We start from the raw sequence: 23,423 nt of genomic DNA on the forward strand, positions 1-23,423 counted from the left end.
AAAACTAAGGTGCGTCACAAAATTTTCACGGTTTTTACCATTCTAATTGATATTACTATAACAGTACATATAGCTATACCACTTAGAATGGTAAAACCTGTGCAAATTTTGTGATGCAGAGTATACAAGAAGCACTGAACAAGATTTTTCACGATATGAATCGTACTATTATCATCATATATTTATGTCCTATGATCCCGAGGGGGACGTAGGGCCTCTTTAAGGTTTCAGTAATGGTTGGGAATTTAAGGTAGGGCGAGCTATTAACACACCGCTACCCGATCTTGCTGGTGGAGCTGCCACCTTAAGGCCTGCTAGCTTGCCTGTGTGTGTGTGCAATACCCCGCCTGTATGGGGGTGTGGCTGCTAGCAAGAGTCTTGTTACCAAACCTAGATCAGCACCGCACCGATTACCAACCAAGCTGAGAAGGCCAGGATCTGGGTTGCCTAGACTGCACCTCCCAGCCCCCCTCATCTATTTTTACCTATAGACCGATACAATTACCCGGGATGTGGTAGCTTGGAACCATAGATGAGAGTTGGAATAGTTGTGGTGACCAGTCTCCTCCATCACTGACATATTCCAGTGCGGTCGTTTTGGATAAAAGGTGCTACACCTACTGACTACTCCCATACAACCCCATCATCATTATAAGAAGCGTTTATGTGTTTTATAATTTTATTAGAGTTCCTTAGTAAACATAATAACTTTGGTAAACATTAATTCTACCAAAAACAAATAAGTTGATGTATTTTTTTTAAAATATTTTTGTTGTTGTTTGAAATAAAATAAAAAACAAATAGACTGTGATTTAAAAAAAAAAAGGTTTTGTTTTTCTTTTATTGACACATAAAGTACTTATTGTAACATAAGTTTTTATTTATTAAATATAATATTTTATAAAATTTAAAAATTAAATTAAGAGTTGAAATATAAGAGAAGAAATAATAATAAACACATACACAATATGAGATGTGGAATGAACAACAAACTTGAATCTCAATACTTAAATTTGAGATTATTCTTTTTTTATTCTGTTCAAAATTTTAAATTCACTTCACTTTATAGTTGATTCGATGATGATATGATGGAACTGTTTGTTAGTGTTGTTTGGATGTTGCTGGTTTAGGCATGACGAGTGTATTTGCCCCAAATGTGTAACATAAATACAGATGCAATAAATAATAATGACATTACTAATACTGGAACTGGACCACTGGAACAAAATTAATTATTTATAAACTTAGTTTTCATATGGTTACTAACCTGGGTCAGCGAGAGTTTCAAGGAAACGAAAAATCCAGTTTTCACTTACACGTAAACAGTGTCAAACGCGTGGTAGATATCGCCATTAAATATTATAATACTCAAATCGGAGGCAGATTATTCATGAGCCAAAGCAGGCGCGACCTTACAAAGAGACACGCGTGTGGAAAACTTATATAATTGAAACTCTCAATAGTCAAAGAATACGAAAAATATACAAAGAAGATCCAGAAGAGAAAGTTCACAGTAAATAAATCTGCCGAAGATATTACTTCGAGAAACATTCAGAGACAGACTTGTGGTTAAACTTCAAAAGAGGCGAAAATTGTACAGCAATTTATGCAGTAAAATTTCGCTTTTAAGCAGTTGGATCAGTTTGAACAACGATAGCTCGAATCAAGGAAATACCCCGATCAAGTAATGCGATTTTACAGGTTCTAAGAAATAAAGAATTATTAAAAAAAGGTTATTTCGAGGGGCGCTAACTTTTGAAACTGCCTACTGACGCAAAATTTCTTAGTCCGTCTCTGACTAAAACATCCTATTACTGACCGAAGTTATACAATCTCTAAAAATTATTTAAATTCCCAAGCTAATTTATAACACCTTGAAATTTTCCGCTTTTAGTTTAAATTATACAAAAGCTATAATTAACCGTTAACAACCGTCAATTATTGTTAGCAGTCATAAGCTTGACATTGTTTTATTTTCCAAGAGTAACGGTAGTTGTCAGTTTTAGTAATCAATATGTGTTTGAAAAGCCATAACTTTCGAAATCGAGATAAACTTGTCTAATTAATTGTAAAACTATGTTGGATTAACAAGATTCATACATCATTCAAGATTTAAACAAAACTGTAAAACTTACACTTTGATTCCTGGTGAATCGTCTGTATAAAATCTCCACATACCACCGCTACTTGTTCCAGTATTACGATTTCTAGCTGATGTTGTTGGTGCTGTTTTACGTTGTCGAACAGTACCTCCACTAGCTGCTCTTGGTGCTATCACTTTTGATGGTGATCTGCTACCAGATCCCACAGAAGTTGAACTTGGTGCGGCTGGCTATTTTATTATTATAAAAGAATTATTATTTTTTATTTAATAATAATTAACATGAAAGTAATTAAAAATTACTTACCATTTTGTTATTTTTAAAATTATGTCTTTTAATTAAACAGTCTTTAACTATACATAAAACTTTACTAATCCAAAAATGTAGTAAATGTTTTTATTTAACCAACACTCGCTCCACGTCAATTAGCACCAGCTAAATTCAACTAAAATGTGAAAGACACGTTTGTCAACGTCATCCAAAAAATTGTATTCGTTACCGACTCACTTGTAAATTTACTTCAGAATTTCACCTGAAGGTGCATTGCTGTTGCTATAACATTGTTGATTTGATTGATGGCGCGTACTTAAGTAAAATTTTTAAAAAGAAACTACATGATTTGAAATAAATTTTCAAACATAAAATTTTAGTTAGACAAACAATTAATTACACAGGTCTGCAAAAAAAATTTTTTGTCAGCTACATGAGATATTTTTACTAAATTATATGTTTTAGAATGCGCTGATTTCAGAAGTGATGGCCATTTTTTTCTATCACGTAAGGTTTTTTTGCAAATTCAAACGTAACAAATTGGTAAAAGCACTCGTTTATTAAAAATTATACAGTAGCCTGCAAGCATAGTGACATCTCATCTTCCTTGGTACCGTCTCTAGATATCGCGGACATCCTGGTGAAACCGCTCCCCTGTTCTTTACTGTAAGCTCCCAGGTTTTCAGGAAAATATTCTATGTGGGAGTGTAAAAAATGGACCTTCAGGCTTATCTTGCAGCCTTGAGCTTCGTATGTTGCTAGTTTAACAATGGTTTGGTAGTCAGGATCCTTAATATTTCCTAAAAACTTTCGCACTACATCCTTGAACGATACCCAAGCTTTTTTTTCCTTCTCAATCATACTTTTCACAAAGAGGGTGTCAGTTAAAAGCCTTCTTATGTCGGGGCCAGTGAAACTCCCTTTTTCAACTTTGCTTCTGACAGCTTCGGGAATTTTGTACATAGATATTTAAAACAGTCTCCATCCTTTTGTCCAAATCCAAAGTGAAAAATAAAACGTTGTTGAAATAAAAACTGAGTAGAAATTAGTTTGAAGGAATCCCAACAATTGTTGTGAGTGGCATCAGGATCAGAGTTCAGACCCATTTTTTTGAAAAAAATACCGGTCTATAATAAAACAAAAAACTAGGTCACAGCTGGTTTTAAAAAAATAACCGGGAAATTATTAATAAACTGAAATTGATTTTTATAATGTAAAATGCTTAGAGTTTCTGATCAATTTTTTTCTAATTGTATTATTTTTTCAAATCTTTTGATTCAGAATATTATGTTTTTAAAACTTGGATACAAAGTTCTGTGGATTAAAATTGATTATAATCAACAAATCAACAGATTAACATAGGTTTAGGTTATGTAGTAAGAAAAATATTTCCAGTATTAATGCCATATTAGTATTCAAACTGTTGATATAAAAAATTTAATTCGGTGTTTGTTTAATAATTACAAAAACTTAATTAATCACACTTAAAAAAGTGTTAACTAAATATTTAAATGGCGTTTCGATCGAGAATAATTATAAATATATGGTTTTATTAGATTAAAAATTAAATCAATGACATATCCATATATACACAAAACACCCACACAATTTTGAAGTAAAACCCTTAAAAATTTCAAATAATTCGAATTATGGCCGTTTCAAGTAATTCAACATCACCAGTTAAAACTCGTAAACAATGGACTTTACATGGTAAATATATTTGTATTCATTTCATTTAGATATTGGTATTAAATTTAACATTTTCAAAAACAGATGGTCCGAGAGGATCTTTACAACGATTACGAAATCAATTGGCTGAAGATGGATGTCCAGAATCTCAAGTGATTTTAGCTAAACAATTATTAAATGAACAATGCGGTAAGTTTGCCAGGTTCTCTTCACATAAACTTGTGAAATATCCAAAAAGTTGAATTTTGAAATCGTTAAAGAATATAAAAAGTTACTTGTATACCAAAACGTGACGAAATAATCACAAAATTAAATAGACTATAGTCTTAGGGCCTTTAAAAATTTGCACCTTCTCTCGGTAACGATCAATATTTACTCAATTGTCATTAATTCAATAAATCGATTTTATTTAAAAAAACAAGTGAAAAGAAACAATTGAATGAGTTAATTGTTGAAATACCATGCATAGACAGTGTTGATTACTCTATCATATTAAACATACATACATGTCACACATACGTAACTGATATCTCCATATATGTAATACATAGTATATAATTTGCGCCCTCACGGGTAAACAGTGATGTTTACGAAAAAATGTTTCAAACAAAAGTTATTTATTTTTTGATAAGGAAGATTTTTTACATTTAAACTTTTGTTCTATCTCTAACGGTTTACAAGATGGATCCTATGGACCCATAGGTCAAAACCCAATGTTGCTCATTTACGAACTTGACCTCACTTTTTACGTCCTGAGTACGCTGTAAAAATTTCAGCTTGATATCTTTTTTCGTTTTTGAGTTATCGTGTTGTTGGCAGACAGACGGACAGATAACCCAAAATGGACTAATTAGGTGATTTAATAAACACCTATACCAAAATTTTGTTCATAGCATTAATATTTTTAAGCGTTACAAACTTGGAGCTAAACTTAGTATACCTTGCAAATTACATATATGTATGGTATAAAAAAATAAATCGCTGTATAAATTAGAATGATTAGAATCAGACTTTTCTAGTTATGGAGCTATTACATTATTATAGAAATATTTTGTATTATTTTATAAAAATTCTACCTTTTTTTTATAAATTTAACACGGCCTTGAACCATAAAATTCTCAATTCTCCATAAAGAGAAGATCATTTTTCGAATTTATTTCACAGTTGTTATATTATCTTACGAATTTCTTTTTATTACTTATGGTTTTTGGTTTAGAATTAGATGTGGATCGAGCAGAAAATGCTCGAATTGCCGTGTATTGGTTAATAAAATCCTCGGAGCAAGGGAATAAAGAAGCCACAGAATTGTTAATACAATGTTACAAGACATGTATTGGAATCAATGAACATAATTATATAGATGTCAATCGATGTATTAATATGCCATTAAATGAAAAATTATGTCGAAAAGCTGCACGGGATTTATTTATTAGGTAAAATTGTTTACAATTCTATTAGAAAAATTAAGAACTTTTAACAATTTTAAATATAATAACATTCTATGTCTTTTAGTTTATCAAACGGTGAAGAATTTATCACAACAAATCAATTAAAAAATCGGATATTAGAATTATATCGAAATCAAAAAGATAAAACTACAGCTTCAACATCGACAAGTAATAGATTTCGACAAATTGGTAAGTTCAAATGCAGAGATTCAGGGTTGTTCAATCTTCACATCGCGGTATATATTGAACGAGGCTAAATCGTTTAGCCGATCTTCAGATATTGTCGATCTAATGTATGTTTTGAGACGGTGCAATGTTGAAAAGGAGCCTTCATTCGTCGCTGATGTCACAGACAAAACTACCAGAACGCCAAGCATTTGGTAGACATTTGGAAACGCATCTTCATTGCAAAAAATTGCAAGCGTTTCGAGTGAATTTTTGACGCACTATTCGGAAATGCGTTTTCGCCAAAGTTGAACTTTGTGGGGCCAAATGTCACGCAAATCATCATTCTAGTTCAAAAAGTTGAGATTCTACATCAAAATTTTTCATTTTACTGAGATAGAAACAAGCAAAATTTGATTAAATATTGCGATGGTTGAAAAATCGATCTTGTAAAAGTGTCAGAAACAAATCGATGTACAGTATGTAGATTGTGAACTGGAAATAATCTTTAACTGAATCACACGGTACATTCGACCGTTAAGTCTGTTTTGACTGGGCGTTTTCTCTTCGTTCAATCAGTAGTCTGTGGAAATGCGTTTCATAAATGGATACATTTACAGGACTATATTATTGTTGGTTCAAATTTATATGGAGAGATTCTCAATGGGGGAGGGTGTTTCACCTCCAAGGTCCCTCCCTCGTGCGCACGGACTTGTAGAAATTACATTATAGTATTTTGTCTTCCATGAAACAATACTTTAAATTATTTCACAAGTTTTGGACCTCAATAACGCTGTGCGAAAAGAAAAGAGGATGGAAACTGCAAAATTTTCTACCTTCCTCCGGTTTTCTTTAATAAAAGCATCCCTTGGGTGGGGTACTAAGTTGTTGATTATAATTACAACAAAATTTCATCATAATTCGGGTATAATAGAAGAAATAAGGTGGAATTTTGCATTTATTGGGGTTTTTTGAAAAATAGCATATATTTGAAATTGTAGGAAATTTAACACTCTACAAAAAAGTATGGGCTGCTTTTACCGTAGGGCGTAAGAGAAAAAAGTTATCGACAACGAAACAGGAAGAAGGTAGAAAATTAAGCAGTTTTACGACCCTCCTTTTCTCGCACAGGATTCTCGAGGTCCAATACTTGAGAAAATGTTAATTACCATCTCCAAACAGCATCTCAAAGTTTCATTAACTTCCGACCTTTTTCCACCTAACCCCACTACTTCCAACCTGTCGACTGGATTAGACAGGAATGTTATTAATTTTTTTATTTAAAATTATAGAATGGCCAACAAAAATTGAAAAAAATAATAAAAAATTAACCGAAGAAAATTTGATTCGAGCCGCTATTCAATATTCAAATGGAGATCTACCAGATATTAATCATTCGTTATCATTATATCAATTAACAACAATCAATAATAATAATAACAACAATGAAATACCATTCATATATAAAACAATATTACATCCTATTACAACAATAAAATTATATTTATATTATATAATACAATATATAAGTTTAATATATAATATAACATTTAAACAATATAATATTTATAATGTTATATTATTATATATAATTTATATGTATAATGATATTAATATATTTATATATTTATTATATTATATTACAAAAATTATATTAGTAATGCAAACAATTAATATAATCAATAATAAATATTATAAATTTAATGATTATAATTTATGGGGTAAATTATTTTTATTAGATTCAAATAATTTAGAAGTAAATTATATAAATAAAAATATTACAAAATTATATTATATATATTTTTTAACATTAATTATACATGTTAATATATATTTATATATAATTGAAACAAATATATTAAATATATCATATTTAGAAATATCATTTACAGCATTTATATTAACAATTATATTATTTTTTAATAATATAATATCAAATAAAAATCATTATATAAATGTATTAATTATATTGAATACATTTTTAAATATATTTATTAAATATAATGTTATATTTTATGAATATAATTATCTATTATATATTGTTAATATAATACAATTATATATTATATATAAATATGGTGGATTTTATAAATATTTTCTACCACATTGTATGACTTTATCGTGGTTACAAATTTGTATTATACATTTAGAATATATAACATCGTTATATTATATATTTTATTTGTTTTTAACATCGTGTTCGATTTTATTTTTATTACCGATTACAATATGTACAACGATTTTATTACCGATTTATTCTGTTGTGAATTATATGTTGTTATATATAAATTTAATATATAATATATTTATAATTACGTGTATAATAGGATGTTTTATTGTATTATATATGTTATGGCGTTATAATATTATTATTTATGAATATCAACATTTTTATAAATGTCTGTATGTGTTTCAAGTAAGTACATTGATTTAAAAAATTTTAATCACATTTTCCTTGAAAAAATAAACTTGTGCAATGTATTTAAGACGAAGCGTGGGGGTGTATTAAAAGTCCGTTTCATCATCCTAGAACACAATTTATATTCAATTTTGTTAAAAAAAGAGAAAATTTTTATTGTGGGCCTCGATTCAGACATATTATAAAAATGCATAATGCAGTCTATAGAAATGCTTATTTTAATTTAAAATACAATTTATTTAGATGTCTAATGTATTATATATACAGAATATTCTATAATTGACTTTACTCTTTACCAAATTTCGATCTGAGGCCTAATTTCCGAGATAGATAGAAGACCCTGTATATATTTTTTTGGGTACTTTTAGACATCCACAACGGCCCTCTTTAATTCAAATGAACTGAAATTTAGTATGTACCATGTAGGATTGTTTACTAATAAAAGTGGGGACTGATTTAAGCAATTTGAGGGGATTCCCTTTTTTTGCTTTGATGCTCTGCACAGCCTCTACAAATAGCCTTTGGACGTGACCACTTACCATGTGCATAACCCCTCCTTTTCTACTACTTTCATTTTGCTCTAAAAAAAATTTTTAAAGCGAATTAACACAAAAACTTATTCTAATAATAATTATTCCATTTTAGATAATTTGTACGATTATAAGTATATTTATAATTTACAACATGATAAAAACATCATATCTCACAGCAGACGGTGAAGATGCCAGTGATCAAATCGAACCAGAACAATTAAAAACAATGATATCCTACAGTAAATACATGAACGAATGCGGCTACCACAAACAAATCGATCCAAATGAAGAGAGTTTAGTATCGAAACAAATCAAATGTTTAGAATACGATGGAGAAGAAATTTTATGGAATGGTTCAATTGAATTAATCAAAGTAAAATTTATAAAAAATACGTTAAAAACATTTTTAAATAAATTTATCAAAAATATTTGGTTAAAAAATACAATTTTATGTTTAATTGGTAACGGGAATTTATTAAATAAAAATAAATGTAATATAAATTATTTAAATAATTATATATTTGAAATAAAAATGCAAATGAGTGGCCATAATAATCATTTAATATTGTTAATTGATGATAATAAATTTTTAAATGTTACGAATTCATTAAAATCGCATGATCATATTTGGTTTAAAGGAACATTAATGTTTAATTCAAATAATAATTATTTAGTACCGTTTGTGAATGTTTTAGAAATTGGTTGTATTAAATGTCAACAGTTTGATATTAGTAATGATAGTGAAATTGTTTATAAATTTAGTAATACGTTTAGTAATTTTATATTAAAATGGTTGTATGATATTTATATTGATCTAGAATATATTGTCCATTCGAAAATTTTGTATTATATAAGTTGGTAGATATTTGTTTTATCATGTTTGTTTTTTTAATAGAACACTTTGTATAAATTGTAAATTAAATGTTTATTAATTTGTGTATAGAAATAAAGATTTATTCTATTTATCTTAATTTGAGCGTTTAATTTCGTCTTAAATGTCCCAAGTTTGTAACGCTTAATAATATTGATGCGACCGAGGACTAGACCTCGCCTAAGATGGGTGCCTTTTTTCCTGCTACCCTCTTCACTGGAGTTTCACGTCCTTATATATATAGTGTGTCCCCGGATAGAGGTAACTATACTTGTAAATTTCCTTATTTTGCATTTTAAGAAAAAAAGTCATCCTTTATAAGAAGTTTTGCTTATTATGAAAAGTATGCAGGAATATTTAACACTTCTAAACAATGTATAGGGTAGCTAAAAATTTGGAATCACCATTTTTATTTTTGGTAAACTACCCTTCTTTATTATAAGTTTTCACGGATAAATATTCACTAAGAATGGAATTGTCAAAGTTGGAAAAATCTTCTTGATATTTTGTATAGAGTCATAATTGTTAATTCCGAGTAACTTTTTTTAGTAACATTTGGTCAAGTTTTAAAAACGAAGGGTAGTTTACCAAAAAAAAAATATTGATACCAAATTTTTGGCTACCCTATACATTATTTAGAAGTTTCAAATATTCCTACATACTTTTCAAACAATGACTTTTTTACCTCTATCCGGGGACACACTGTATATACATGTTCTTGACTTATTATTAATAGAACACTTTTATGGCGTCGCTAGTATCAAAATTGAGTATTTATGACTTATATCTATTTAAAAAAATATTTATATTCATAATCAGTTTTTTAAGAGTTAGTACAAGATTCACCATGGAAATAAATGAAATCGAATATTAATGACTTATCAATATGTTAGAAAAATCGATATGAAGAAAAACAATAAAATTTTGATACTATATTTTCTTCACATACTATAAGAGTTTTTGTCATCTTTTATTTCAGCAAATCGTAATATTCGCATAAATAACAGCAAATCATTTTGTTTTATATTGTTAATTTGTATTCTCTTCGAATCGAATCGAATATCAAACAATTTGAATTTTGAACTAGTTCAATAAATTCTCGTTAAAGGGCAGCATCTCTGCCATCACATGAATACCGACATCTATCGAGATAGAAATCAAAGAATGAATTGTCAAATCTTAATGATGTGACAACTCTCGGAGTTTTTAATTATTTTTGTTATTTTGAAAAAAAATTTTAAATAAATATCTAGGTGCATTACAAAAATGGAGGCTGTACCGCGTTTACCGATGATATCATTTGATTTAAAATTAAGCCCAGAACGAGCTACATTTGGACCAAAATTAAAACAAGTATGTAAATAATAATGGGATTATCTCTCTCGTATGATTCATTTTATACGTCAAAGGTATTTTATTTGTTGCATTTTAATTATTTTTGTCTAGTATATTGCTGATGCATACAATGAAGATCCTGAAAGTTATGCAAATGAAATTCGACAATTGGAGACGTTACGTCGATCTGCGGTCCCACCAACGATTGATGTAACCGGCGTTCAAACTTTGAAACGCTATTTTTGTCAGTTACATTTTTTACAGTCACGATTTCCAATGGGTAAAGGAGATGTAGCTGCCGTTACATTTTCATGGTAAGCATTTTTTATTTATTTTAAGAGTTATACTTTTGAATTTTTCGCTCGAGGTAGCTCTTGTTAGTCATTTCATTCCCGAAGAATGGCTACTCGATTGAAGATATTGAAGTTCAAATTATTCCCTTTGAGTTTGATTTTAAAGGACATAAACACCTTGAATTGTTAATTTCATATATTTTTAACAAATTATTGTTTACTTTTTAGGCGTGACATTTATGCAAGTATGGTTTGTTCATTAGCGGATATCAAATTTGAGTTAGTATCGATATTGTACAACATTGGGGCGTTGCATACGCAATTGGGAGCAATGGATTCACGGACCACATCCGATGGCATGAAAATGACTTGTACTCATTTTCAATGTGCAGCTTGGGCTTTTCAAGTAAGTTTACTAATATGTGTGTGTATTTTGAATCTGTAATCGTGTTTTAGCGAAATACAATTCGGCACTAGGACTTCAGTCGATATTATAGAAAAAATCTACAAATTGTCAAATGAACCCGGTTATTTTTTAATTAACATGTTCTCAAGTTTTTGATTTTGAGGGTCCTGTGCGAAAAGAGGTAGGGAGGAAAGCTGTAAAATTTTTGCCTCCCTCTTACCTCCAAAACGACAAAAATATTTGTATGCTTTTTGTAGAGCGTTAAATTTCTTGATATTTTGACTATTCAAACATGTCTGTATGTCAATTCAATACCAAGATATGGTGCTTTGAAAAAAAGGACTTATCGTAGGATGTAAGGGAAAAAATTATTGATGAAAAACTGGGCAAAGGTTGAACATTTTGCAGTTTTCCCACTGTCAATTTACACAGGGTCCTCGAGGTCCAAAACTTGATTTTTTTATTTTTAAATAACCATCCCTGAACAACACCACAAAGTCTCATTGACTTCCGTCGTTTTTCCGCCTAACTCACTTGTTTAAATCTTTCGAGTGGCCTGTACAAATTAAATCTAAAAACTGGGTGTAATTAAAGTCGTTGAAATCGCAAAAAAAATTTGTTTTCGACTTGGATACAATTCTATATTAAGGGTAATTGCTAGCAAAAAAATATAAACATTTGACCATTTAACGTACAGATGATACTGGAAAATAGGGGATTATCAGGGAATTTGTAAGTTGAAGTCTTGTGGCAAAAAACGCTTCAAAAATGTTACTATATAACATTCAATTAATAAACCATTTTAATTTTGGCCACTCTAACGTTATAACGCTAAAGATAAAAATCATTTTTCTTATCCCATTACACCCAAAAAGTACGATTAAATTTTTTTTAAAACCACCATTTTCAGTTGTTTGTTTTTTACTTTTTTTGTAGCACTTACGTCAAAATTATCCACAACCAGCGGGTGTTGATTTAGCTCCTGAAGTTATGCAATATATGCATCAATTATGTTTAGCGCAAGCACAAGAATGTATCTTAGAAAAAAGTATGTTGGATAATCGTAAGGCAACAATTATCGCAAAAGTGGCCGTACAAGTTGTGGATTATTATAATCAAGCATTAAATACATTAAATATGGGTGGAGATGAAGGTTCTATTGCGGAAACTGTGGGAAGTAAAATTTTTAAAGAATGGACGAAATATTTAAAATTTAAAGTAAGTGATTTAAAATTTATTGTTGTACTTCATTTTAATTTTCATGTATTCCAATTCTTTCTGTTTTGAACTATAAAAAAATATCACCTTTCCTCTAGATGTGGGAGTTGGCGAGTTTGTATTTCTAGGTCAGAGGTGTCTGTCCTTTGTTTGTGTCAACATGCCATTTTTTCTAAAAAAATGTTTAATGTGGCCCAGAGGTGCCGAACCTTTACATGTCAACATGCCATTTTTTCTAAAGAAATGTATAATGAGGCCATAGACGTACCATCCAATAATTTTGTCTTCGTGATTTTGATTATTCATCATTTATTTCTCACTCTACCCAGTTTGAAATTCTCTGCTTCATTTATATCTTGCACCGTAAAGATATTATATGTAGAGTGCACGTATTCGCCATCATTGGTTCGCCATCCTTGTTCTAGGATACTAGCCTGATTACTTACTCTGTAACTAGGAGGCGGAATATCTGTGTTCACAAATATTCTCTTGAATGATTCATCAAGCAACTCGTCTTGTCACCAGTTACCCACCTAACCTGTGCTGATATGGCTGTGGCCTAGCAGTATAAACTGATCTTTAAAACTAGGACTGGCACTCTCTGTAGACTATTTTTAATTAATTCATTTTTATAATAGATAGCGTATCATACCTGTATTTCTCTACTATACCAAGGCCAACAATCTGAAGAACAACAAAAAATGGGTGAACGTGTTGCGTTCTACCACGCTGCCAGTCAAGAATTAGAAAATGCACGAAAATTATCAAAAGGCTTAGATAAGAACGATGCCATCATGGAAGCAATTGCATTTACAATGGACGTGGTCGAAGGTAAAAAGAAAGCAGCAACCAATGAAAATGAGTTCATTTACCACGAAGAAGTTCCGGAACGTGACACTTTACAATTAGTCAAAGGTGCATCACTTGTAAAAGGAATACCTTTTAATTTTAATGATATAGAAGTTTCCGGGCCGGATATATTTGGACGTTTAGTACCCATGCAAGCACATGAAGCATCGTCGATATACAGCGAAGAAAAAGCTCAGTTATTACGTAAAGTCACTCAACAATGTGAGGAAAAAGATCAAAGTTTAACTGCTTATGTGCAATCATTACAATTGGAGGCAATTGAACAAGCTGCGCAAATTATTATCAATGGAGCTAAAATGACTGATTTGCCACAAGAGGTTGTTGATCGTGCAGCGCAATTAAATGCCAATGCTGATGCCATAACACATCTTGTTCAAGCTATGGCCACACTTGCAAATTTATATCATGATGTGGAATCGATGCTGGATGAAATTCAGCAATATTTTAATGAAGAAGAACATCGAGAACAAGAGTATCAGAGCGCAGTGGGTACACGACCACCGAGTATGGTTGCAACTGAATTAAAACGTGAAGCGGGTAAATATCGAGAGGCACATACTAAAGCGAATGAGTCCAACCAAACGTTACATCGTGCCATGACTTTACATGTGAATAATCTTAAGTTGCTACAACTCCCATTGGATGAGCTGCGTCAACATATTCCAACTTTAAAAATGCCCGATCGTAAGTTTCTTATGTTGTTATAATAATTTGAATTGTTTACGAATCTAGATTATCTTTTTAGCTAATATTAATGTGGATGCTGTTAAGGAACTACATATGCTAATAAATAAAATTGATGAAATGCGGAAACAACGTGTTACATTATTAGCGCAACTACGTGAATCGATTACAAAAGATGATGTCACTGAACATATTGTTACAAAACCATCGGATCAACCATTGGATGCATTATTTGAGCAAGAAATGCAAAAACATCAACATATTGTAAGTACAAACGTTTAATTTTTGACCAATAGGGAATATTCATGAAATTTAAATTTGGTTCAAATATTTTTCTTCCATAACTTTAATGACTGGACATTTCAACTAAACCATTATTTTAGTAATTAATATCTTTTTAATTACTTAAAAATACTTAATAAAAGTACAAATTCAGTGAGGGCATTTAAAAATTTCTAAAACGGAAATTAAAATTTTTATACGGACGTGACATCATAGTACGGGCTTGTCAAATTTGTTGACATATTGTATGATATTAATTACTTACATTTTATATGATATTTCATTAAATTATACTATTCTACGGCTTTTTATTAGAAAACTTAATAATAACTAGTGTAAATTCTGTGTTGTAAATTTATTTTTTTAAAGTGTAAATTATACATTGAACTGTCAAAAATTGACAGATCACGTACTTATACGTCATCAACAGACAGCGCCAAAAACTGCGTTTAAATATCTCAAAATTATAATGTATTTTAAATATTTTTTTACACTTAAATACAGCATTTTTAAGCAGTATTTATATTTTTTTACTTTCTTACAACAGTGTTAACAATGAATTAAAAATATTAAAAAAAATACATGAATATTCCCTAATGTCTTGAGTAATTTTATAATATCAGTTTGAAATTTAATTTGTTTTTGGGACTAGGTCAAATTAATCGAACAGAATTTAGTGGCGCAAGATAATATAACGCAAGCAATGACGGATGCATATGCACGTCATAGTAACACACGGAAAACAATCATTGATTTGTTAAAACATCGTGAAACAACAGTACATGCTTTATCTTCGTCGTACGATGCATACGAAGATTTATTATCTAAAGCAAATAAGGGAATCGATTTTTATAAAAAATTAGAAACAAATGTATCCAAATTATTACAACGTGTAAAAAGTACATGCAAAGTACAGTCAGAAGAACGTGATACAATTTTGGCTAAAAATAAACCAACAACACCAGTGATAGAAAGAGAAAGTGGAGGAAGTACAATAAATACTAGTACTGGTGGAAGTGGTGGGGGCTATAAATTAAAAGATTATTTGGCATCAATGAAACGTGGTGGAGTAGATTCAACCACACCAACACCATACCCATATAATTATCCAGGAGTAATTCCACAAAATGTAGATGTACAACAAGTAGTACCATCAGTTAGACCTGCTCCAGTGGGATCAGAAGGAACAAATGAAGTTATGACAAAAGTTGATGATAAAACTACATACCCACCTTCGTCATATCCCACAAATTATTATTATCAAAACCAAACTGCAACAGATGCATCGAAAAAAAGTCTGGAAGAACGTATGGCAGCATTAATGTCAAAACCAAATACATATTATCAAAATTATTCTCAATATCCTGGAGCAACTGGTGCTAATCCATATTACGGACAACAACCTTATTCAACATCACAACTTTATAATCATTATGGACAAAATATTTCTACTTATACATCGACACAAACTACCCCCACTAATTACTCAACGACACCTTCCTCAGGTGGTGCAAATTTACAATCTCCGACAGGAAATGATTCCCAACAGTACAATTCTCTGGCAGCAACTCCACAACATTATCAAATTTCATCTCAGCGATACGCTACGTCACAGCCAAACTATGCTCCTTCAACTTCACAACCACAGTACGCTCCCTCAACTTCACAGGCGCAGTATGCTGCCCAAGCATCACAGCCTCAATATGCTCCCTCAACGTCACAGCCCCAGTACCCTCCATCAACATCACAGCCGCAATACTCACCATCTATGGGACAGTATCCATCACAATATTCGACGAATACGCCACAACCTCCGGCTGGAGGTCATCAAACGTCTACATCATTGCCTCAACAGTATCCTACAAATTACCCTTCAGGAAATCAATCACAATATCCCAGTAATTACCCAACAGTGACATCAGCCAATCAATCACAGTATCCTAATAATTATGCTACAATGAATCCTACCAATCAATCCCAATATCCAGCAAATTATGCTCCAAGTACATCAACAAATCAAACACAATATTCGAATAATTATCCGACGGTGACTTCTGCAAATCAATATCCTGGTAGCTATCCCACAGTGACATCAATAAATCAAACTCAATATCCTAACAGCTATCCTGTAGTTACATCTACAAATCAAGTACAATACCCTTCTAATTACCCTACAGGTACGTCAGCAAATCAAACACAATATCCTGCTAATTATGCCACAGGTACACCGGCCAATCAAACGCAATATCCCACGAATTATCCTACAGTAACATCAGCAAATCAAACACAGTACCCTACAAATTATTCCACAGGTACACCAGCAAATCAACAACCACAATACCCTGCCAATTATCCTACAGTTACAACACCCTCTAATTATTCTACAGGTACACCGGCTAATCAAACACAATACCCCGTTAATTACTCTACTGCTTCAACACCAAATCAAATGCAATATCCCAGTAATTATCCAACAGTTACATCAGCAAATCAAACTCAATATCCTGCTAATTATTCCACAGGAACGCCAACAAATCAAACACAGTATGCTGGAACTTATCCTACAGTGACTTCAGCAAATCAAACACAGCATCCTGCCAACTATCCTACCGTAACTTCAACAAATCAAACTCAATATCCTACAACTTATCCCACGGGTACTTCAGCAAATCAAACACAATATCCTGGAAGTTATCCATCAGTAACTGTAGCAAGCCAAACACAGTATCCTGCGAATTATCCTGCAACAACACAATATTCCAATACTGCTTATCCTACCACAAATAATGTGGGACAACAATATTATTATCAACAAAGTTATACACATCCAGGTTATGGATACGATTCAGCTACTGGTCAATATGTCTACAGCAGTGGATTTCAAAATACAAATTTAACAAATCAACAACAACCTTCCACGTCGGACGCTACACCTGGTGCAACGATATCCGCAACTCTTCAAAATAATTATGCAACAACACCTGGACAAATATATGCGAATGCTGGATCATATAACACAACACAAACTCCATCCGAACAATATACAGCAACCTCAACAGATGGTAATGGAACAACAGGCACATCAAATTATTACTCTCCGCCATATGGACAAAAGTATTTAACTAATGGAACACAACCTCAAACCCCGATGACCTACATGAATTCGAATACATCAAATATTAATAATACTGTGGCAGTAACCACGGTGGTTACATCAACACAAGAGGAGACTAATCGTGCTGTAAACAGAAAACAAGAATCAAATATTGATTTATTGGCTGATATTGATTTTAATATTCCATATACACCATTAACGCCCCAAAGTAAATATACGGTTATTGAACAACCAAAAGTTGAGCAACAACAATCATCGCAAAATATCGGTAAATAATCAACAATAAATTGTTTGTAATGAGAAAACAAAGCGAACGCTATGGGTGTTAGATGTGGAAGATGAGGATAATGAAATAGCGGGTAAACTTGCAATAAAAGGGACGGGTAAAATTTGGATGACTTATATAGAATTAGAATCGTTCGATGGCTTAGGAGATTCTCATCAGTGAGGAGTTGATGAAATTGACAAGCAAATGCAAGGAATCGACAAATAAATGCGGGGGGTATTGTAAGGGCATATTACATTTCAGGAGAAATATCAGGACAATTGCAGATTTTCTGGGAAGTTAGGTTAACTTCAGAGTCCTAGAAAAATAAATTGGGTAGCATATTTGAGACTGAAATTAGGTCTATGAATTTTATACAAGGTGTCTACATATGGAAAACTTTTTTATTACAAGGTTTACAAAAAAAAGTTATTCTTTATAAAAAAAATCTCTGCTTTCAAAAATATTAACATTCAGCTATTCACTTTTGACATTTAATGTACAGGTTGTCCACAAATTGAAAAAGTTCGATAGAAATTTTGAACTGATAATAAGGGAAACGTTTCAAGAAATCATTCCTGAGATATGTAGGAGTGAATTTAAAGAATTTTGTAAAAGAACAGTTGTATGTATGGAACGCGAAGCTGGATATGTTGAGGCAAAATCGAAATGTTTAGGAATAATTGTTAACGATGGGAATGTTTTGACCACTTCAATTTTAAATTAAATTTTGCAAATCCTACTTATAAAACACGTTATTTGTTATCTAAATTAACCAGTCATCGTACTTGTTTATTTGCTAATTTCAAACATTTATAACAAAATAATTAATACAGAACATTTATTTTTAATACATTACGTTCCAATTATTATTGTTGGCGTAAGTAAAAACCGTTATCTTCAGTTCGTTTAAGCCTCAACGTATCCACCTTCGCGTTCCATACGTTCTTTTACAAAATTCTTTCCGTTTCCCTTATGTTCTATTCTAAATGGTCTTCATTTCTAAACGACCATTAACATTCCTATCGAACTTTTTCAATTTGTGGGTTCACATTACAGGGTTGTGTTTACCCTGTACATTCGATATCAAAAGTGAATAGTTAAATGTTAATTTTTTTGCAAAGTAGAAATTTTTAAAAAGAATAACTTTTTTCGTAAAGCTTATAATAAAAAAGTTTTCCATATGTAGCCAACTTAAGTAGACACCCTGTATATCGTTTGCTTTGTTTTTTACACTACAAATGACTTAGGATTCTTTACGACTGTCAATCTAACGTGGATTAATATTTTTATGCAGACAGCACTTCGTCTTCTTCTATTGATAAGAAAACCGAACAAATTTTATCAACGACAACAATGAAAAAAGAAGAAACAAAATCAACAGTTCCACCAAAAGATCCATTAAATGATCCAGAAATATTAAATCAATTTACGCAAGAAGTGGAAAAATTTGAAAAATTTGTTGAAAATTTAACAAATAAAACGCTAAATGGACCAACACCCTTAGATTTGAAATGGAAAGAATTACAAGATTTACAGGATAAAGATTGTTTACAATTGAACATATCGGTTGCAAGATGTTATCCAATTAAAAATCGTTATCCAGATATTTTACCCTTTGATTATTCACGGGTGGAATTACCATCCACAAAAGATGATTATATTAATGCATCACATGTGAAGGTAAGTACGCGAGGTGAGGGAAATTTTTACAGAAGTTTGCAGAACAGGTCTTAAGTATTTCCTCTTTATAGCATAATCTAAGCTATGTTTGTGTTTAACTTGAAATGTGAATTCTTATTTGGAATTTTACAAAATTAACCTAATCTTGATCAATTTTTAGAATATTACTCCATATACACCGTCATTTATATTGACGCAAGCGCCATTACAAACAACATTATCTGATTTCTGGACAATGATTTGGGAACAACAGTGTGAGCTTATTGTTTGCTTACTGAATGATTCAGAGGTAAGCTATTTTTCAATTAAATTATTCTCCGAAATATTTTAGTTCAGAAGAATACTGTACCACATTTTTATGTTTAATTCTTAATTTTTAGCTACAAGATGTTTATTTCCCGAGAGGAAAAGGTGAAGATTTGATATTTGGACGTTTTCGATGCAGTTTAGAAAGTATTAATGTGAAAGCTCATTCAATTGAGCGTACGATTACAATGTGTATGCTTGAAACAAAAATGACTCGAGTTATCATACATCTACAATTTATTTCATGGCCTGGAATGTAAGTTACTGGAGTTAGGGAGTTAGTCTTACACGAAAGGATTTTTAGTAAATTTGTTTTTCTAATTGAATCTATTGAATTTCTAGATCATTCCCAGCATCTCCAGGACCGTTTTTATCATTTGTGTGTGAAGTATTAACATTCCATAATCATCAGCGATCAAAAGACCATCCTGTAGTTGTACACTGTGATTCGGGAATCGGTCGTAGTGGTTTATTATGTTTATTGGCTGCGTACATTATACAACCTGCACCATTACCAGATATCGTTAAGTTGGTGGCACGTATATCCCAACATCGTAAACAGTCGTTACGTGATCGTGAACATTTGAAATTCGCATATCAAGCGGTGCTATATCATGCACAAGATTTGCTAATGAAACGTGGCATTTTAACATCACGATCCAGTTTTGAAGAATCGATAACCAAAAAAACACATACACGTCATCCATCACAAGATTTATTATTGGGACCACAAAATATTGAACGTACGGGGTTAGACAATTTTGAAAATTCTTTACCCATACCTTAGTAATCCTTTTGTTTCCATAAAGAGTAGTTGATTGTTCCCAGAAATAAACAAGCAGAATTAACAGGCTAGTTTTCCATATTCTAACCTGTAAAGTAAATTTGTATACATTTTTCCTTATATTCAGTTAACTAAAGAAAGAATTCGGTCCTAGCTTTGCGTTAGTGGGGCTATTATTCTTTTGATCAGGGGTTACTGGTTAACCTTAATGGTAAAAGTCGTTATATCTTTCGAACTGCCTCCAGTATCCGCAAGATACGCTAGATAGATGTCAGTGTAATTAACTATGTTCAGTTTTTTGCTATTTCTGTATTGCGCTTCAAGAATTTGATTGCATTTCTTGGGAAAATGATAGAAGCATATAATCACAAAATTCTGCTACTGTTTGATATCATTAATTACCCTTTTTTCCTTGATCCTTGGTGTTAAATCAACTGCTCTCAACTCTTTTTAGAATGTTTCTATATTTTATAAATTGTGTTGCTTTTTTAGGTCCCAACAGTCAAGCCAGCAGTGAATATTCGTCAAAGCGCCGTGATAGTAATATTTCACAAACATCTACAACATTATCTGGTCGCAGCTCCCCAACAGATTTCCATAAGAAAGGAAAATTAAAAGATTTAAAATCGTCATCGTTAGATCCTTTAAGCTCATTAGATCCATTATGGAGTTTACGACAATCGGAGCAACAATAACAGTTTTTATAAAAAATATTCGCATTTTATCATCATCTATTTCATCTCTAGTTATTATGTTTTGTAATAAATATTTATTCGAAAATTTATAAGAGCTTTTATAATATTCTATCAATTTTTTGGTACGAAAATTTTGTTCAGTAATTTATTGTTGCCATATTTAACTTAGGGTGCATTCTAAGAGACAGAACCTATTGAGACTGGAAATTTTGATTGAGTGATAAATTTTTATACGTAAACTATTAAAGCATTTATTTTTTTAGATTAGGTTCACATCATCATCAATGTGTAGCCTTGTGGTAGACGCCTCAAGCTAGAACTTTATTGAAACGGTATGAAACACCCTTCAATCGTAGCGCGGAAATTTTTTTGTTCGATCAGCTGTATATTTAACTTTAAAAGATTTAAAAGTTGTCGTCCGCGCCAAACATTCATTGCCTTATAGTATCGTTATGAAAAATCTAGCTGAAAATATGCATCGATTTACATTTAAATTCCAGATAGTTTTAATTTATTTAACATTTTGGCAAATAGTTACTCCAAGATAATTGGCCTTAATGAAATAGAAAATCTGCCACGTACTTTTCAAGCGCTGTAATAAGCTTAGTTAAGATCAATTGAAATATGGTATTTTCTGTAACTTTTTGCCTCAAGTTAATGTAGTGTAATCCTTATTCTTAGGGTAAAAAGGGAGAAGGAAGTATATTATTTATTCATTTATGTTGTGATATTTTAAAAGGGAGGTACATTTGGAATGGTTAACAGGTTTTATTATTAATATTATGTGTAGATATATATTTTAAAGTATAAATAAAATGTAAAAATGCCATGCTTTTTATGAAGTGTGCGCGTTATGCTGAAATTTTGGGACTTAACCAAATTATTTGGCAAATGCCTTATTTTGTTTTCAATATAATATTATTAATGAACTTATGTACATCTTATTCACTTCTTTATATTTCAATAAAATATGACTATTTCATTTTATTCTATGATTCCCTTTTTTTTCTTTTTAAATCCTTATTACCCGAGGAACATGATTTTAGTTTTTCTTCACAGCTCCTAAATCCATAGACTTAACTTCTAAGACTGGTTGGATTTGAATAGAATATCTTTATATGTGTATTAAAAACCATCTTACTAGGGTAAAGTTAGTCTGAGGATCTCTTTTGATCGTATTTTGAGAAATTTTTATATTTATCCAATGCTTGATGAAGAATCCGCAAGAAGACAAGAGTGTAAGAGTTAGAAAGAAGTTGGTGACACGTAGAAAGCGATCAAAAATCAACTGTACTCATTTACCAAGGAGAAAAACTCAATTATTTTATGGATGGAATACTTTTTGACTGATTTTGTGTTGTCTAAAGTCACAAAGAGTAATCTGTCGCGAGAATTCTTAGCGATCGAAAATATGGGACACAATAAACACGACGATTACTTTTTGAAATACAATTAGATCCATTGCCTAGTCAAGAGCCTTTCTACCTTAAATGATCCTGTAAAGAACATCGTCACTAATACCAAATTGGCTTCGACAAGAATAAAGTGTCTGACACATCCAAACACATTTTCAGCAATTGTTTTAATTTCACCGCTCTCTTTCCTTCTTCTTTTACTTGTTTCTTGACTGTTATCTCTGACTTTCCTTGTTTTTCCTGCTCCGAGAATCTTTTAATTTCTCTTCACTACTTTATCTTTGCTGTATGGTTGGTTAATTTCATCTAAATTATTTTGTCTCGATAATTTGTAGTACAATAATCATTAGTGCAATATATATGGTGAGAATTTTCCAAAGCAAAGTTTAAGAAAACTAGCAATTTAGTTGTTATCAGTTGTTATCAGAAAAATTATCTTTGATGATTTTTCTTGTTAAGTTATTTTGATCTTCTTATTGGCTTCATTTGAGAAGTCAGTCTTAGCTTTATTGTGCTTTTTGCTCATTGCGGATATGTACCTTTTTTCGCAAGCTTTTCAGTTTTCGTACAATGTA

General features: G+C 31.2%; 3 protein-coding genes across 4 annotated transcripts; 2 read left to right on the top strand and 1 right to left on the bottom strand.

The window, feature by feature from the left end:
* Nucleotides 1–814: 814 nt before the first annotated feature.
* LOC123290616 (protein transport protein Sec61 subunit beta) lies at nucleotides 815–2,574 on the bottom strand. Its single transcript, XM_044870871.1, has 3 exons — nucleotides 2,409–2,574; nucleotides 2,136–2,332; nucleotides 815–1,217 (listed from the first exon to the last, which is right to left on the bottom strand). The coding sequence occupies exons 1-3, from the start codon at nucleotides 2,409–2,411 to the stop codon at nucleotides 1,127–1,129; spliced, it is 291 nt and encodes a 96-aa protein (XP_044726806.1). The 5' UTR covers nucleotides 2,412–2,574; the 3' UTR covers nucleotides 815–1,126.
* A 1,340-nt stretch (nucleotides 2,575–3,914) lies between these two features.
* LOC123294004 (wolframin) lies at nucleotides 3,915–9,575 on the top strand. The gene is made up of 7 exons (XM_044875057.1): nucleotides 3,915–4,082; nucleotides 4,146–4,250; nucleotides 5,278–5,494; nucleotides 5,574–5,698; nucleotides 6,967–7,119; nucleotides 8,803–8,999; nucleotides 9,570–9,575. The coding sequence occupies exons 1-7, from the start codon at nucleotides 4,022–4,024 to the stop codon at nucleotides 9,573–9,575; spliced, it is 864 nt and encodes a 287-aa protein (XP_044730992.1). The 5' UTR covers nucleotides 3,915–4,021.
* A 1,099-nt stretch (nucleotides 9,576–10,674) lies between these two features.
* On the top strand, nucleotides 10,675–22,295 carry LOC123290597 (tyrosine-protein phosphatase non-receptor type 23). 2 transcript variants are annotated; one of them, XM_044870845.1, is made up of 12 exons: nucleotides 10,675–10,850; nucleotides 10,944–11,146; nucleotides 11,354–11,531; nucleotides 12,468–12,749; nucleotides 13,388–14,303; nucleotides 14,365–14,567; nucleotides 15,238–17,968; nucleotides 19,263–19,648; nucleotides 19,809–19,937; nucleotides 20,029–20,210; nucleotides 20,297–20,697; nucleotides 21,231–22,295. In XM_044870845.1, exons 1-12 carry the CDS (start codon nucleotides 10,764–10,766, stop codon nucleotides 21,431–21,433), a joined length of 5,901 nt encoding a protein of 1,966 aa, XP_044726780.1. In that variant the 5' UTR covers nucleotides 10,675–10,763; the 3' UTR covers nucleotides 21,434–22,295. The 2 variants fall into 2 exon arrangements, with proteins under 2 accessions (XP_044726780.1, XP_044726781.1); XM_044870846.1 differs by having other exon boundaries at nucleotides 20,297–20,704; nucleotides 21,231–21,390.
* Nucleotides 22,296–23,423: the final 1,128 nt, after the last annotated feature.

Source organism: Chrysoperla carnea, chromosome 1, assembly GCF_905475395.1.
Source record: "Chrysoperla carnea chromosome 1, inChrCarn1.1, whole genome shotgun sequence".
Classification (NCBI taxonomy): Eukaryota; Metazoa; Arthropoda; class Insecta; order Neuroptera; family Chrysopidae; genus Chrysoperla; species Chrysoperla carnea.

Excerpts from the sequence above, each read along its gene's own strand:
- LOC123290616 (XM_044870871.1), bottom strand. Across the intron at positions 1,218-2,135 it reads GATTCACCAGGAATCAAAGT|TGGTCCAGTTCCAGTATTAG; the intron begins GTAAGTTTTACA and ends ATTTTGTTCCAG.
- LOC123294004 (XM_044875057.1), top strand. The coding sequence starts at position 4,022 with ATGGCCGTTTCAAGTAATTCAACATCACCAGTTAAAACTCGTAAACAA. Across the intron at positions 4,083-4,145 it reads TAAACAATGGACTTTACATG|ATGGTCCGAGAGGATCTTTA; the intron begins GTAAATATATTT and ends TTTCAAAAACAG. Across the intron at positions 7,120-8,802 it reads CAATAATAATAATAACAACA|CAGACGGTGAAGATGCCAGT; the intron begins ATGAAATACCAT and ends CATATCTCACAG.
- LOC123290597 (XM_044870845.1), top strand. The coding sequence starts at position 10,764 with ATGGAGGCTGTACCGCGTTTACCGATGATATCATTTGATTTAAAATTA. Across the intron at positions 17,969-19,262 it reads ACAATCATCGCAAAATATCG|ACAGCACTTCGTCTTCTTCT; the intron begins GTAAATAATCAA and ends ATTTTTATGCAG. Across the intron at positions 19,938-20,028 it reads GCTTACTGAATGATTCAGAG|CTACAAGATGTTTATTTCCC; the intron begins GTAAGCTATTTT and ends CTTAATTTTTAG.